General features: G+C 40.4%; 1 protein-coding gene across 1 annotated transcript in view; it reads left to right on the forward strand.

Moving 5' to 3' along the window:
• LOC115180326 (protein phosphatase 1H) overlaps positions 1-13,071 on the forward strand; it is a 54,526-nt gene that overhangs the window by 18,985 nt on the left and 22,470 nt on the right. The window contains exons 2-4 of the mRNA XM_029742336.1: positions 1,951-2,119; positions 5,305-5,661; positions 10,162-10,274. Of these exons, the coding sequence (XP_029598196.1) occupies positions 1,951-2,119; positions 5,305-5,661; positions 10,162-10,274 (639 nt within the window). The remainder of the gene's footprint in view (positions 1-1,950; positions 2,120-5,304; positions 5,662-10,161; positions 10,275-13,071) is intronic.

Below are 13,071 nucleotides of genomic sequence, written 5' to 3' on the forward strand. Positions count from 1 at the left end.
TAAGGTAAAAGGAGGAAAACTCATGAAAGAACTCTTAGATGGCATCTCCCTATAGGGGAAGGATGAGTCAGAGCTGTGCGTTTGCGCGCTCATGTTTATCATCTGTTGCCTGTACGGCTGTAACTTCTGGATGCTTTTACAAGACCAGTTCATTTTTCTCTTCCTGCTATACTCCTAGAAACAAAGGTTTAGATTTGCTCTTAAAGGGGTACAAACACTAGTCACTGTAGTGGTACCATGTAAGATACACCTTTGTACCTTTAGTTATAGGTACATAATATTTCAGATATTACCTTTCTTACACATAGTCAACAGGTACAGAAGAATGCCTTTTATAATAGGTACATTTTGCCTTTGTAGGGTACCACCACAGTGAAAGAGCCATTTATTTATTGTAAATGGCAAAAATGTACCTGTGACCACTCTACCATAGACCACTTAAACTGGTACAACACTTCCACTAACGGTTGGCTAAAAATAATTGACTGAAAGCCACGCCTCCAATATAATTTCCCATTGTGCCTTGCCTTTTCAAGTGAATTGTTAATTACCACCCATGACTGTTTTTTTTGTGACAGTTCTTAATTCTTTCATTTTCAGTCCTGTGGCCTGAGTGAATTCCTAGGCAAACATCATTATTTTGAGGCCTAGTTTTACCCTAATTCAGTGGCCTGAAACTCATGTTTTACAGGTCATATCAGGCTTGTAAGTAGTTACCCTACCTGCAAGTCACATTATTCTGGCTTACAAAGTGATGTGTAATTCCTATTGGACTCCAGCCAGAGTTAGGCTATCTAACAGTTGGAATTTGTATGACTGCCAGAGTAAGAAACATACAGGAGAGTAGCTAAGCCATTTAAACTGGAACTATTTCAGTAACGGGTGCAAAAAATCTAAATATTGGATTAGTTTAGAAAAATGTATGTTATTTATCTTTGTGTAGCATAAGATTAATCAATGTATATGCAAAAGCACAGATATTCAAAAATAAAAAATCTACCTTATATAGAGCATGCTGGGAAATACATATTTGCCTTTAAAGATACCGCCACAGTGACAAAGCCATTAGTTCTTTTTAAGTGGAATAAAGTCCTCATTGCACTTTATGGTGGGTATTGAGGGTTCACAAAATATGTTTGTACCCTGGGAAACAGAAATGTGCCTTCACCTTGGAGTGTGATTGTTCCATTTTTATATTCAAAATATTGGTCACAGAAATTTACCATTTATACTAGATTATCCATAGAAGTACCCAAAAAGGTACCAAACAGAACCATGTTAGATCATTGTGTGCCTCTGAAGGTACACAATGTGTATTTTGATCTTTTTGTACCCCAGGGCCCAGTTTTTAAAATGTTATATAATCGGATTCGGCACTCGGATAGGATTAAATGCATAGAAATACAATGAATAGAATGGGCGTATCGTTGACAAGAATTGGGATTCCCATTCTATTCATTATATTTCTATGCATTTAATCCTATCCGATTCCTGAAATCCAAATCAGAAAACTTTTTGAAAACTGGGCCCAGGGAACTATTTGTAGCCTAACCGTAGGGTGAAAAAAATGGAGTTGAAGCGTTTTTTTGATAATTGATGTTAAAGGTTTAAAATGGCATGTTTATTAAAACCCTTTTTTTCAATAAATTATTCAATTGTTTGAAAACCCTGTTTGTAAGCTTTTAAATTATATCAAAGTCAATCTGTCTAATGGTAGGGTGGGGTATGCAAAATGGTTCAACTTTGAGCACCTCTATATCCTTAATGTTTTGGCATTCAGTATAAAAAATGTAACTTTCTGACTAATTCTACGCATGGCAAGTTTTGTTCAAATCAAATGGGGTGCGGTCAAAAAGTGATTAAAATTAAATAGAATGACCCCTTACCCTTATTTATAAGAGTGTAAGTAGCTAATCCTGTGTGTTTGATATGTGCTCCCCTCTCCTCCAGGGTGATCAATGCAGGTAAGAGTTCCCTGAATGAGGACCAGGCGTGTTGTGAGGTGGTGGTGGTGAGAAAGAGACTAGGAGACTCCACCACCCCCATTAAGACCCCCACCGCCAAGAGAAGATCCTCGCTGCCCAACGGAGAAGACCTGGGGTTGAAGGAGAACAGCGCTGTGAGAGACAGAGGCAAACACAGACAGGCACACACACACGGGTGCCATACATATTCAGACCCCATGACTTTTTCCACATTTTGTTACGTATCAGCCTTATTCTAAAATTGAATAAATAAAAAAATATTCCTCATCAATCTACACACAATACCCCATAATGACAAAACAAAAACAGGTTTTTAGAAATTTTGCAAATGTATTAAAAATTAAAAACAGAAATACCTTATTTGCATAAGTATTCAGGGCCTTTGCTATGAGACTCAAAATTGAGCTCTGGTGCCTACTGTTTCCATTGATCATCCTTAAGATGTTTCTACAACTTGATTGGTGTCCACCTGTGGTGAATTCAATTCATTGGACATGATTTGGAAAGGCACACACCTGTCTATATAAGGTCCCACAGTTGACAGTGCATGTCAAAGCAGTAACCAAGCCATGAGGTTGAAGGAATTGTCTGTAGAGCTCCAAGACAGGATTGTGTCGAGAGACAGATCTGGGGAAGGGTACCAAAACATTTCTGCAGGTCCAAAAGAAGGTCTCAAAGAACACAGTATCTTCCATCATTCTTAAATGGAAGAAGTTTGGAACCACCAAGACTCTTCCTAGAGCTGGCCGCCAGGCCAAACTGAGCAATCGGGGGAGAAGGGCCTTGGTCAGGGAGGTGACCAAAAACCCGATGGTCACTCTGACAGATCTCCAGAGTACCTCTGTGGAGATGGGAGAACCTTCCAGAAGGACAACAATCTCTGCAGCACTCCACCAATCAGGCCTTTATGGTAGAGTGGTCAGACAGAAGCAACTCATCAGTAAAAGGCACATGACAGCCTGCTTGGAGTTTGCCAAAAGGCACCTAAATACTCTCATCACCATGAGAAACAAGATTCTCTGGTCTGATGAAACCAAGATTGAACTCTTTGGCCTGAATGCCAAGTGTCACGTCTTCACCAACCCTACTGTGAAGCATGGTGGTTGCAGCATTATGCTTAGGGGATGTTTTTCAGCGACAAGGATTCTAAGACTAGTCAGGATCAAGGGAAAGATGAGCAAAGTACAGCAAGATCCTGGATGAAAACTTGCTCCAGAGCGCTCAGGACCTCAGACTGGGGCAAAGGTTCACCTTCCAACAGGACAAAGACCCTAAGCACAATGCCAAGGCAATGCAGGAGTGGCTTTGGGACAAGTCTCTTAATGTCCTTGAGTGGCCCAGCCAGAGTCCGGACTTGAACCACGATCAAACATCTCTGGAAAGACCTGAAAATAGCTGTGCTGTGACGCTCCCCATCCAACCTGACAGAGCTTGAGAGGATCTGCAGAGAAGAATGGGAGAAACTCCCCAAATACAGGTGTGCCAAGCTTGTAGCGTCATATCCAAGAAGACTCGAGATTGTAATCACTGCCAAAGGTCCTTCAACAAAGTACTGAGTAAAGGGTCTGAATACTTATGTAAATGTGACATTTCTAAAAACCTGTTTTTTGCTTTGTCATTATGGGGCATTGTGTGTAGATTGAGGGAAAAAACTATTGTCCATTTTAAAATAAGGCTCTAACGTAACAAAATATGGAAAAAGTCAAGTGGTCTGAATACTTTCCGAATGCACTGTACACACACACACTCTCTCTCTCTTTCTCTCTCTCTCTTCCACACATTCTCTCTATCTATGCGTAAGCACAGAGACACACTTGTCTCTTTCCCTTAATCCATGATACTGTTGAGATTTAACCCATAGGTCATGCACATCCACTGGCCTTTCTTTTTCTCAGAATCCTATACCTTCTCTAGAGAGGATGTCAGTGCTCTGGTCTACTGCTTCCTGTGTTGCCTATTGCCCTGAGCAGGCCGGGGATGACTATCACTCAGCCAGTGCCAGCAGGCACATCACAGCGCTGCTCAGTGATTGGTTTGACCTCTGTAGCGTACACATGTGATTGGTCAGAGTGAGTCATGATGCGTTACTCCAGTTTTGCTGTCTTACAGAGCGAGCTCGTTACATGACTCCTACAAAATTACAAAACAAACCGAAATGTCTTAACACCAACATTTCAGCTTTGTTTTTCGTTGCTCTTATCCACTCATGCAATACATTCCCTTCATCTTTTCTGCCATAGTTTTAATGCTTTTGTATTTGAAGCAGCAGGGTACACATGTAACCTCCAGTTGTTTGATACCATAATTGCCTCTACTCTGACATAATTTCCTCACCTTTTTTGGTAGCTGTTGAATGGGGCTTGTTGCAAACCCACAGTGCGCGCACACACACACACACACACACACACACACACACACACACACACACACACACACACACACACACACACACACACACACAGAGAGAGAGAGAGTGGGGGCAGAACTCAACAACCCTTATGTACTGAATGTTCAACAGGGGTCATTTGTCATTCAAGCAACTCTTTCTCTCTCAGTTGATTACTTAGTGCTCTGAGAAGCTGTGCTGATGTATCTAATAATAGCAGGCAAGTCCATTGAAACACTAGTGTGGGTGAATGAGTGGGGATGGTTTATTATGTAGAGTTTAATGTGTATACACTGATCCTCTTATAGAGCCCTTCTAGGGACAAACAGACAGGTTTCTGGCAAGTTTAGCTCTTGGCCAGAAACACATGGGCCTGGTACTACATTGACTGGCACGATAGACTTTGTACATACTGTATTAAAGCAACAGTTGGCTAGTTATAACTACGGTAGTTTGATAACCCATTTAGAAATCCTCCTGAATGAAGGATGAACTGTGACTGAACACCATGAAAATAATCAGTTTAAATTAGATTAAGCATATTAATCTGACATGCTCCCGCCGGCCACCTCCAGGAAAATATTTGATCAAATTAAACACAATAGCCTCCTGAGTGGCTCAGCGGTCTAAGGCACTGTCTACAGTACTGCATCGTGTCACTACATACACCCTGGTTTGAATCGGCCGTGATTGGGAGTCCCATAGGATGGCGCACAATTGGCCCAGCGTCGTCCGGGTTTGGCCGGTGTAGGCCATCACAGTAACTGACTTACCTAGTTAAATAAAGGTTACGTTTTTTATTTATTATTCTGATAGCAAATCAATGCTATCAATGCTATTGAAAAATAGACTACAAAGTATCCATTCTATTCTATTTCTAAGCAAACAAATTTATATTGTCCCCCCCACACACACACGCTCACACCCCTACAGGACTCAGAGAGTCTGGTATTCTACTACTGGTCATTGTTCGACGGCCACGCCGGCTCCGGGGCTGCAGTTGTGGCCTCCAAGCTCCTCCAACACCACATCGTCAAGCATCTCCAGTCTGTCCTCGAGGTCCTAAGGAACCATGCCGTTTTACCGCCCACCATCTTCGGTGAGGAGTCTAACCACCACATGACCCCCGGGATCCACCGGGCCACTCTGACCCGGGCCACATCACTCCGTGGAGCCGCTGGCGCCCCCAGCTCCCCCTGCACCCCTCCACCACAGAGGTTCTTCACAGAGAAGAAGATCCAGCACGATAGCCTGGTGATGGGAGCCATGGAGAACGCCTTCAAGGAGATGGTGAGTACCTACCATGGCTGTTGTTGTTGCATTGTGTGCATCTCAATGAGACGCTATTGTTTGAGGGAGAATATCAGAGTTGCGGAGATGTTGCCTCTGTCCTGGTTAGATGTGCCTTATAGGTATTTTTCCTCACAGACCTCTCCCTCCCTCCCACCTCAACCCTGACCCCTCATCCCTCATCCCACCACCACCTTCACCCATTTCTAACGTATCTAGTCACAAATCCTCTTTCTATCCTCTCCATATAATTTCTCCACCATGTCTATTCATCTCATCACATCATCCAGGTCACAATCCACACAGAGAATAGCCCACCATCTGGTGCAGTGTGACATATGTATCAGTACATACAATGCTCAGCCTAAAAATACAACTGATTGTCACTGAGTGTACTAAGACCTAATAAATTGATAGCTTCAGTTCCATCTGTATGTTTGACTTAAAGAGTAATTGATTATTGAACCATGTTATCAACCATCTAAATCGCTGTATTTCGTTAAAACAACTAAAATGTGATAGCTTCCTAAATTGTTTCCTCATGCTGTCTTCCTGAGGATATGGCTTTATCTCTACTTTCTTTATCTATTCTTTATCATACTTGTGGTTTACATATCCTTAATGGAGCAATCTGCAGTTCAAACAATAGCAAAGCGATCACCCCACCACTGATTTGGTAAATAGCTGAGGGATGGGACTGGAGAAATATAACCACTCTCAAATTCATAGACAGGACTATGGATGTAAGGACGGACCATTCACAAGATCAAAATCATAGGTTTAACGATGTTTTGAGGCTATACAGTGTTAGTTTACAATTACTTTGTTTACAAACAAAACAAGCAAACTAAGCTCATGAGGCATTTATAAATGATATTCTTTAAAAATCTATTGCAGATTACCCCTTTTTAATCTCAATGCACACAACTGTGGTTTCTGACTATGATTAAATTATCACATGCTATTTTATCAAATAGATTACCTAACGTTTAATTGATTACGTGATTGAATTAAACCATGCAACAATTAAACCATTAATAACCTGGGGCACCACGGAAGCATTCATTTATATAGAGCGGTTATCTCCTGAATCCACTCTCTTAAAGATCTGAAGATCTTTTATATCAATAGCAGTCAATTATTAATCGTCACCTTGATCGGTCTCATTCTGATTGTCGTAAGTACTTGGTTATCTGCATGAACCCTAACTAACAAGTTGAATCAGCAATACACAAATTGGCTTAATTACTTATTTACTAAATACCTAAATAATCACACAGAATTACATATATATATATATATATATATATATATATACACACAGGATAGATCATACATCGATTACTAATCATGTCATGAAAAGCCCCTAGTGGGCTAACCCGATAATGATGGCTGGTTACACAAAGGAAGGGGGTTGGGTTTGAATGAAAGAGCGGGAAGACTGAGGGACAAAGGGATTGGGTCTCTATCGGACCTTGAGACGCTATGCTACCGTAAATACAGAATATTATGCATTCTAATAACCGCCCTTTCGGAAAAGGAAAATGCAAGATATATATTTACTCTGAGCTGCACTTCGATAGATGGGTCGAAGATTGAAGACTGGTTTTCCCAGCAGAGATCACCATTGTCCTTTTGAAGAATCTTTCTGGTCGTAGTGTTGTAGAGCGGATACGTTAAAGTACCCTGTTGTTCTTAGGTGATTGTCTGTCCTTTCCTAGGCCACGTATGTTTACAGCTGCAGCTGATAACTCAACGTCTATGAGGTATCACTTCTTCTTTAGTGAATAATAGTTCAAAGTTCATACCAAGTTGCCATAATCAGCTTGCACTGTATTCTGGCTGGTCTATTCGAAATTCACCATTCCAGCGTGGTGATCGTCACCTCCACGTTGAAATTCGCCCTTTTAAACGTTAGGACAGCAGTCCTAACATTTCTGGAACTAAATGTTAATTTTGTTAGGGTGTAGTTGAAATGATCTCTTTTAAACGTACGGACACCAGTCCTCACATCATCGAGAACTGAGGTTTACATCCGTCAACAGGCTTTTGTATTGGGGGAGAGAAGGGTATGTTTCATAGTTCTCAACCAATGTCTGTTCACTTGGGTGTGGCCACGGACTGGACCTACGTTTTACTATGAAACAATGTTATTTAGGAGGCTAAAATTACATTTCATCATTTCACAAATAGTTTCATATTTAAACATTTAAATTGCACAACAATTCCATGTGAGTCTGATAACTAGAATGTGTAGACTTTCCTGTGGTAACACAAGGCTTTCCAAGAGTCCATTCTGTAGAGTGGAGAGAAAAGGGGGAAAGGTATTTATGGGGGGCGTCATAAACACACATGATTAAGTGCATTTTATGCAACACATTCATATAAAATCCCAAGTGGCAGATAATTACAGTCAGAGATGGGCAGTATTTGTGTTGCATGTATTTGAGATATGTATTTCAATTACTTCTAAGTAATTTGTAAAACACTTGGCTGAACTACACCCCAATGTATTTTGTAACAACATACAAAATACTTTTCTATCACGTTTTTATAACGGTTCACAATTTTGTGCCCCCCTTTCAACCTGCGTTGGTATCAGAGGTCTAATGCACTATGGTGTGATAAGAGCGCCTGCTAAATTAACAAAATATAAATGTATATGTAAAAATGAACAATTGCAAAGCATGCTGAGAATTATTCTAGTGAGCTCCGCCTGAAACGTGGCCAATAGATGTATGTTTATTTTCACATTTACATTTTGTTCATTTAGCAGACACTCTTATCCAGAGTACATTCAACTAAGGTAGATAAACAACAACATATCACAGTCATAGCAAGTAAAAAGTTTGTGTAACCGTTACAGATTAAACAACAACTAGAGCTGAACTGTTTTCTCTAGTATACATAGTTTTTCCTGTACTGACCAGTATATAGCCTTTTGTGTAATTCCTTGCTCTGCTGAGTTTCTGATTATCGCCATGGTGTGCTTTCTGTGTGTGTTTTTATACAATGTATTTTACCAGGGCATAGTCTGACTTTTACGCATGCAACTCTGATAGAGTATCTCTTTACCCATGTCCTTTGTATACATTCCTGTGTGCTATTTTTCATGTTGTCTTCATTTTTCATGTTGCCTCTATACACTGACGTGATAATGTTGTAGATTTGTTTTGTATATAGTTATTTACCTGTCATGTGACATTTACCTGTCCCCACCCCTATTTCTAGACACACGTCAGCTTCCGTCCACAACGCTGCCTAGATAATAAAATACAAGTATTTTGTAGTTTATTTTGAGACATTGATCTTAATGGTATTTTGTAATTGTATTTTCTCTTTTTTACCCAGCCCTGATTACAGTCAGCTACCAACAGCTGTTTTGTAGGCAGCTGTCTATTCCTTGTGGCTTTACTCATAGTATTTTTCATATTGACTCAACGCTCATATCTCTCAGAAATTGTATACTGTATATGGCCTCTAGATGGCAATGTAAGTTAATATAGGATGCTCTCAAGTCTCCCACCCTGAGCTCCTTCCCATGCAAATTGAATCTGCCTTACTCAAGCTTAACCCATCTCATGTTCCCCTAACATTTAGTAAGGCTAAGGCCAGTGAAACTGCCTGCATTTTGAAGAGCCTGAGGCTCAATCACCAAGGAGCAAAATACTGTAACCTTTAAAGAGCATTACCTGCTGCAGGGCTTAGTTATACTATCCATCGGGGCAGAAAGGATCTATAGTACAGTAGTATGGGAGATGAATTTATGAACATATCCTTTCTCTAGACTGAGTACACTGTAGGCTTACTCGGCTGACCTTACTGTATGCGTTGACTGTTTTTTTTAAACTCATACCGACTTAAACTGTCTTCCAACCCCCACAGAGTTTGAAAGGATCTATTTATTGTTGCATATCTTTACTTTGTCTCAGAATGTCCTGCATTTCCCAGTGTTCCATTGGTTCCGTTGCGCCAGGCAAGCTCAAGCAAAAAATTATGTACTCTTTGAACTCCGGTCTGGTGGGGGTGGAAGGGCATTATCATGGCAGTGCCCTCAGCTGTCCCCTGTCTGTTCTGGTCAGGGTCATCAGATGGCCAATCAGCATCCAAGCAGAATACGTAGGAGAGAAACCACACCATAGCTCCTCTCTCTCGCACAGACACCTTCTGCACAGACGGCACACACAGCAAACACACACACCTTTCACAGTTCAGTGCATCTGCTTAGCCCCAGATCACTGTTTCTTGCCTTTTAGTTTATTCTCTTCCTCAGAAACTTATGAAGGAAGTCTTATTGTTTTAACTAGGTGTTAATTGCATGTTATATTTGTATTCTGTCACCTATTAGTTTCATTGATTATTTGGGGGTCAAATTCAAAAACCAACATGTTATTCACAACACCCAATTTTAGGTTGACGTGTGTGTGTGTGTGTGTGTGTGTGTGTGTGTGTGTGTGTGTGTGTGTGTGTGTGTGTGTGTGTGTGTGTGTGTGTTTTCAGGATGCCCAGATAGAGAGGGAGAAGCAGGTGTATAACATCACTGGGGGATGCACAGCACTGTGTGTTGTTTATCTGCTTGGAAAGATATATGTGGGAAACGCAGGAGACAGCAGGTTAGTGTGTGTGTGTGTTGTATCTATCCTGATTTGATCCTGAACTGCCTTGTCCCAAAAATCCACAAACCTACTCTTAACATATTGGTGGTACGCTAGGCTAATCTAACATGTCAATGTTTCCTCTATATTCATTTTTTTTCATTTTTGTTAATATTTCTTCCAAGAGGCTCTTTTTAAAGGGATAAGTGCGAGATTTTGGCAATTAAGGTCAATGTACTCGCCCCCGCGGAAATCGAATTAGCATAATACAAAATCCACATTAAAAATCCCTCAATTTAAGCTAGAGATATTTGTTTTTTTCAGATTGGATGAGTCTCAATCCATGGATCTGTGACAGTGCTAGAGCGGTGTTTGTCAGACCATGAGACATCCCGAAAATCTGTCTTCTTACAAAATCGTCTGTAGTGTCCGAACGGTTTGGACTACAAACTATTATGACCCCTCTATGTAAAGGTGAGAAGTGTCTTGGGATTCATCTGAATTGGTACAGCCAATCTGCGCACTTCTGTTTGTTGCGTCCAAACAGTTTGGGCTACACGCTAATGCCCACAGGCCTCACAAGACTCATCCGAAGGTCCTTACTACCAGTTAAAAAAAAATCTATGGAAGTATATATGGAGACAGTTAAGTGCCAAAATAAGGGGTTAGATACATGTAAAAAAAAAAGTGTGTGTATATATATATATATATATATATCTTATATCTCTGATATAGGACAGACACTTCAGAACAAATGTCCTCTCGATATATTTTGGGGGGGGGGGGACTGTCTGTTGTTCCATGTAGTGAATCTGTTATGCAATACATTTGTATGGGTTAATAGCAGTAAGGCCCAAAAATTATTTTTCATCAAGTAATTTTTGGTATATCTTTTTTTTATACTTAAAGCAGTCTTAAAAATCAAATAGCAAATGGATCCTTGGTATGACCTTCCATGTAGCTTAGTAGAACCCCCCCACCCCAGTTTAGATAGGGCTTAGACTTTAATGGGTTAGTACAATATTTTTTTTCTACTTACCCAGAGTCAGATTAATTTATGGACACCATTTCCATGTCTCTGCATGCAGTTTGAAGGAAGTTAGCTGTTCCTGTAGACTTCCAGTCATTCTTCCAACGCTAGGTAGCAATGGCTCGCAAAACTACCTTCAACTTCCTTCAAACTGCACACAGAGACATACAATTGATATCCATGAGTTAATCTGACTCTGGGTAAGTAGAAAAAAAATACTGTACTATCCCTTTACAATATAGAAAAAAATAATAATATAGGGGAAACACTGACATCTTAGACTAGCCTAGCGTACCGCCAATATGTTATGAGTAGGTTTGTGTATTTTTGGGACAAGGCAGTTCAGGATCAAGCTCTCGACTTAGTGCAAGATTTTGGCAATTATCTCTGTAAGTTCATAGTGACAGGTTACAACATACTGTACCAGTCAAAAGTTTAGACACACCTACTCATTCTAGAGTTTTTATTTATTTTTTACTATTTTCTTCATTGTAGAATAATAGTGAAGGCATCAAAACTATGAAATAACACATATGGAATCATATAGTAACCAAAAAAGTGTTAAACAAATCAAAATATATTTTATATTGGTGATTCTTCAAAGTAGCCACCCTTTGCCTTGATGAAAGCTTTGCACACTCTTGGCATTCTCTCAACCAGCTTCACCTGGAATGCTTTTCCAACAGTCTTGAAGGAGTTCCCACATATTCTGAGCACTTGTTGGCTGCTTTTCCTTCACTCTGCGGTCCAACTCATCCTAAACCATCTCAATTGGGTTGAGGTCGGGTGATTATGGAGACCAGGTCATCTGATGCAGCACTCCATCACTCTCTCCTTCTTGGTCAAATAGCCCTTACACAGCCTGGAGGTGTGTTGGGTCATTGTCCTGTTGAAAAACAAATTATAGTCCCACTAAGCGCAAACCAGATGGAATGGCGTATTGCTGAAGAATGCTGTGGTAGCAGTGCTGGTTAAGTGTGCTTTGAAATCTAAATAAATCACAGACAGTGTCATCAGCAAAGCACCATCACACCTCCTCCTCCATGCTTCACGGTGGGAACCACACAAGCGGAGATAATCCGTTCACCTACTCTGCATCTCACAAAGAAGAAGATTTCCACCAGTCTAATGTCCATTGCTCATGTTTCTTGGCCCAATCAAGTCTCTTCTTATTATTGGTGTCCTTTAGTAGTTTGTTCTTTGCAGCAATTCAACCATGAAGACCTGATTCACTCAGTCTCCTCTGGACAGTTGATGTTGAGATGTGTCTGTTACTTGAACTCTGTGAAGCATTTTATTTGGGCTGCAATCTGAGGTGTAGTTAACACTCCTTTCCTGTGGCGGTCCTCATGAGAGCCAGTTTCATCATAGTGCTTGATGGTTTTTGCTGCACTTGAAGAAACGTTCAAAGTTCTTGAAATTTTCCGGAATTGACTGACCTTCATGTCTTAAAGTAACTCTTTGCTTATTTGAGCTGTTCTTGCCATAATATGGACTTGGTCTTTTACCAAATAGGGCTATCTTCTCTATACCACCCCTACCTTGTCACAACACAATTGATTGGCTCAAACGCATTAAGAAGGAAAGAAATTCCAAAAATTAACTTTTAACATGGCACACCTGTTAATTGAAATGTATTCCAGGTGACTTGCTCATGAAGCTGGTTGAGAGAATGACAAGAGTGTGCAAAGCTGTCATCAAGGCAAAGGGTGGCTACTTTGAATAATCTCAAATATAATATATATTTTGATTTGTTTAACGCTTTTTTTGTTACTACATGATTCC

This window comes from Salmo trutta, chromosome 40, assembly GCF_901001165.1.
Source record: "Salmo trutta chromosome 40, fSalTru1.1, whole genome shotgun sequence".
NCBI classification, from domain to species: domain Eukaryota; kingdom Metazoa; phylum Chordata; class Actinopteri; order Salmoniformes; family Salmonidae; genus Salmo; species Salmo trutta.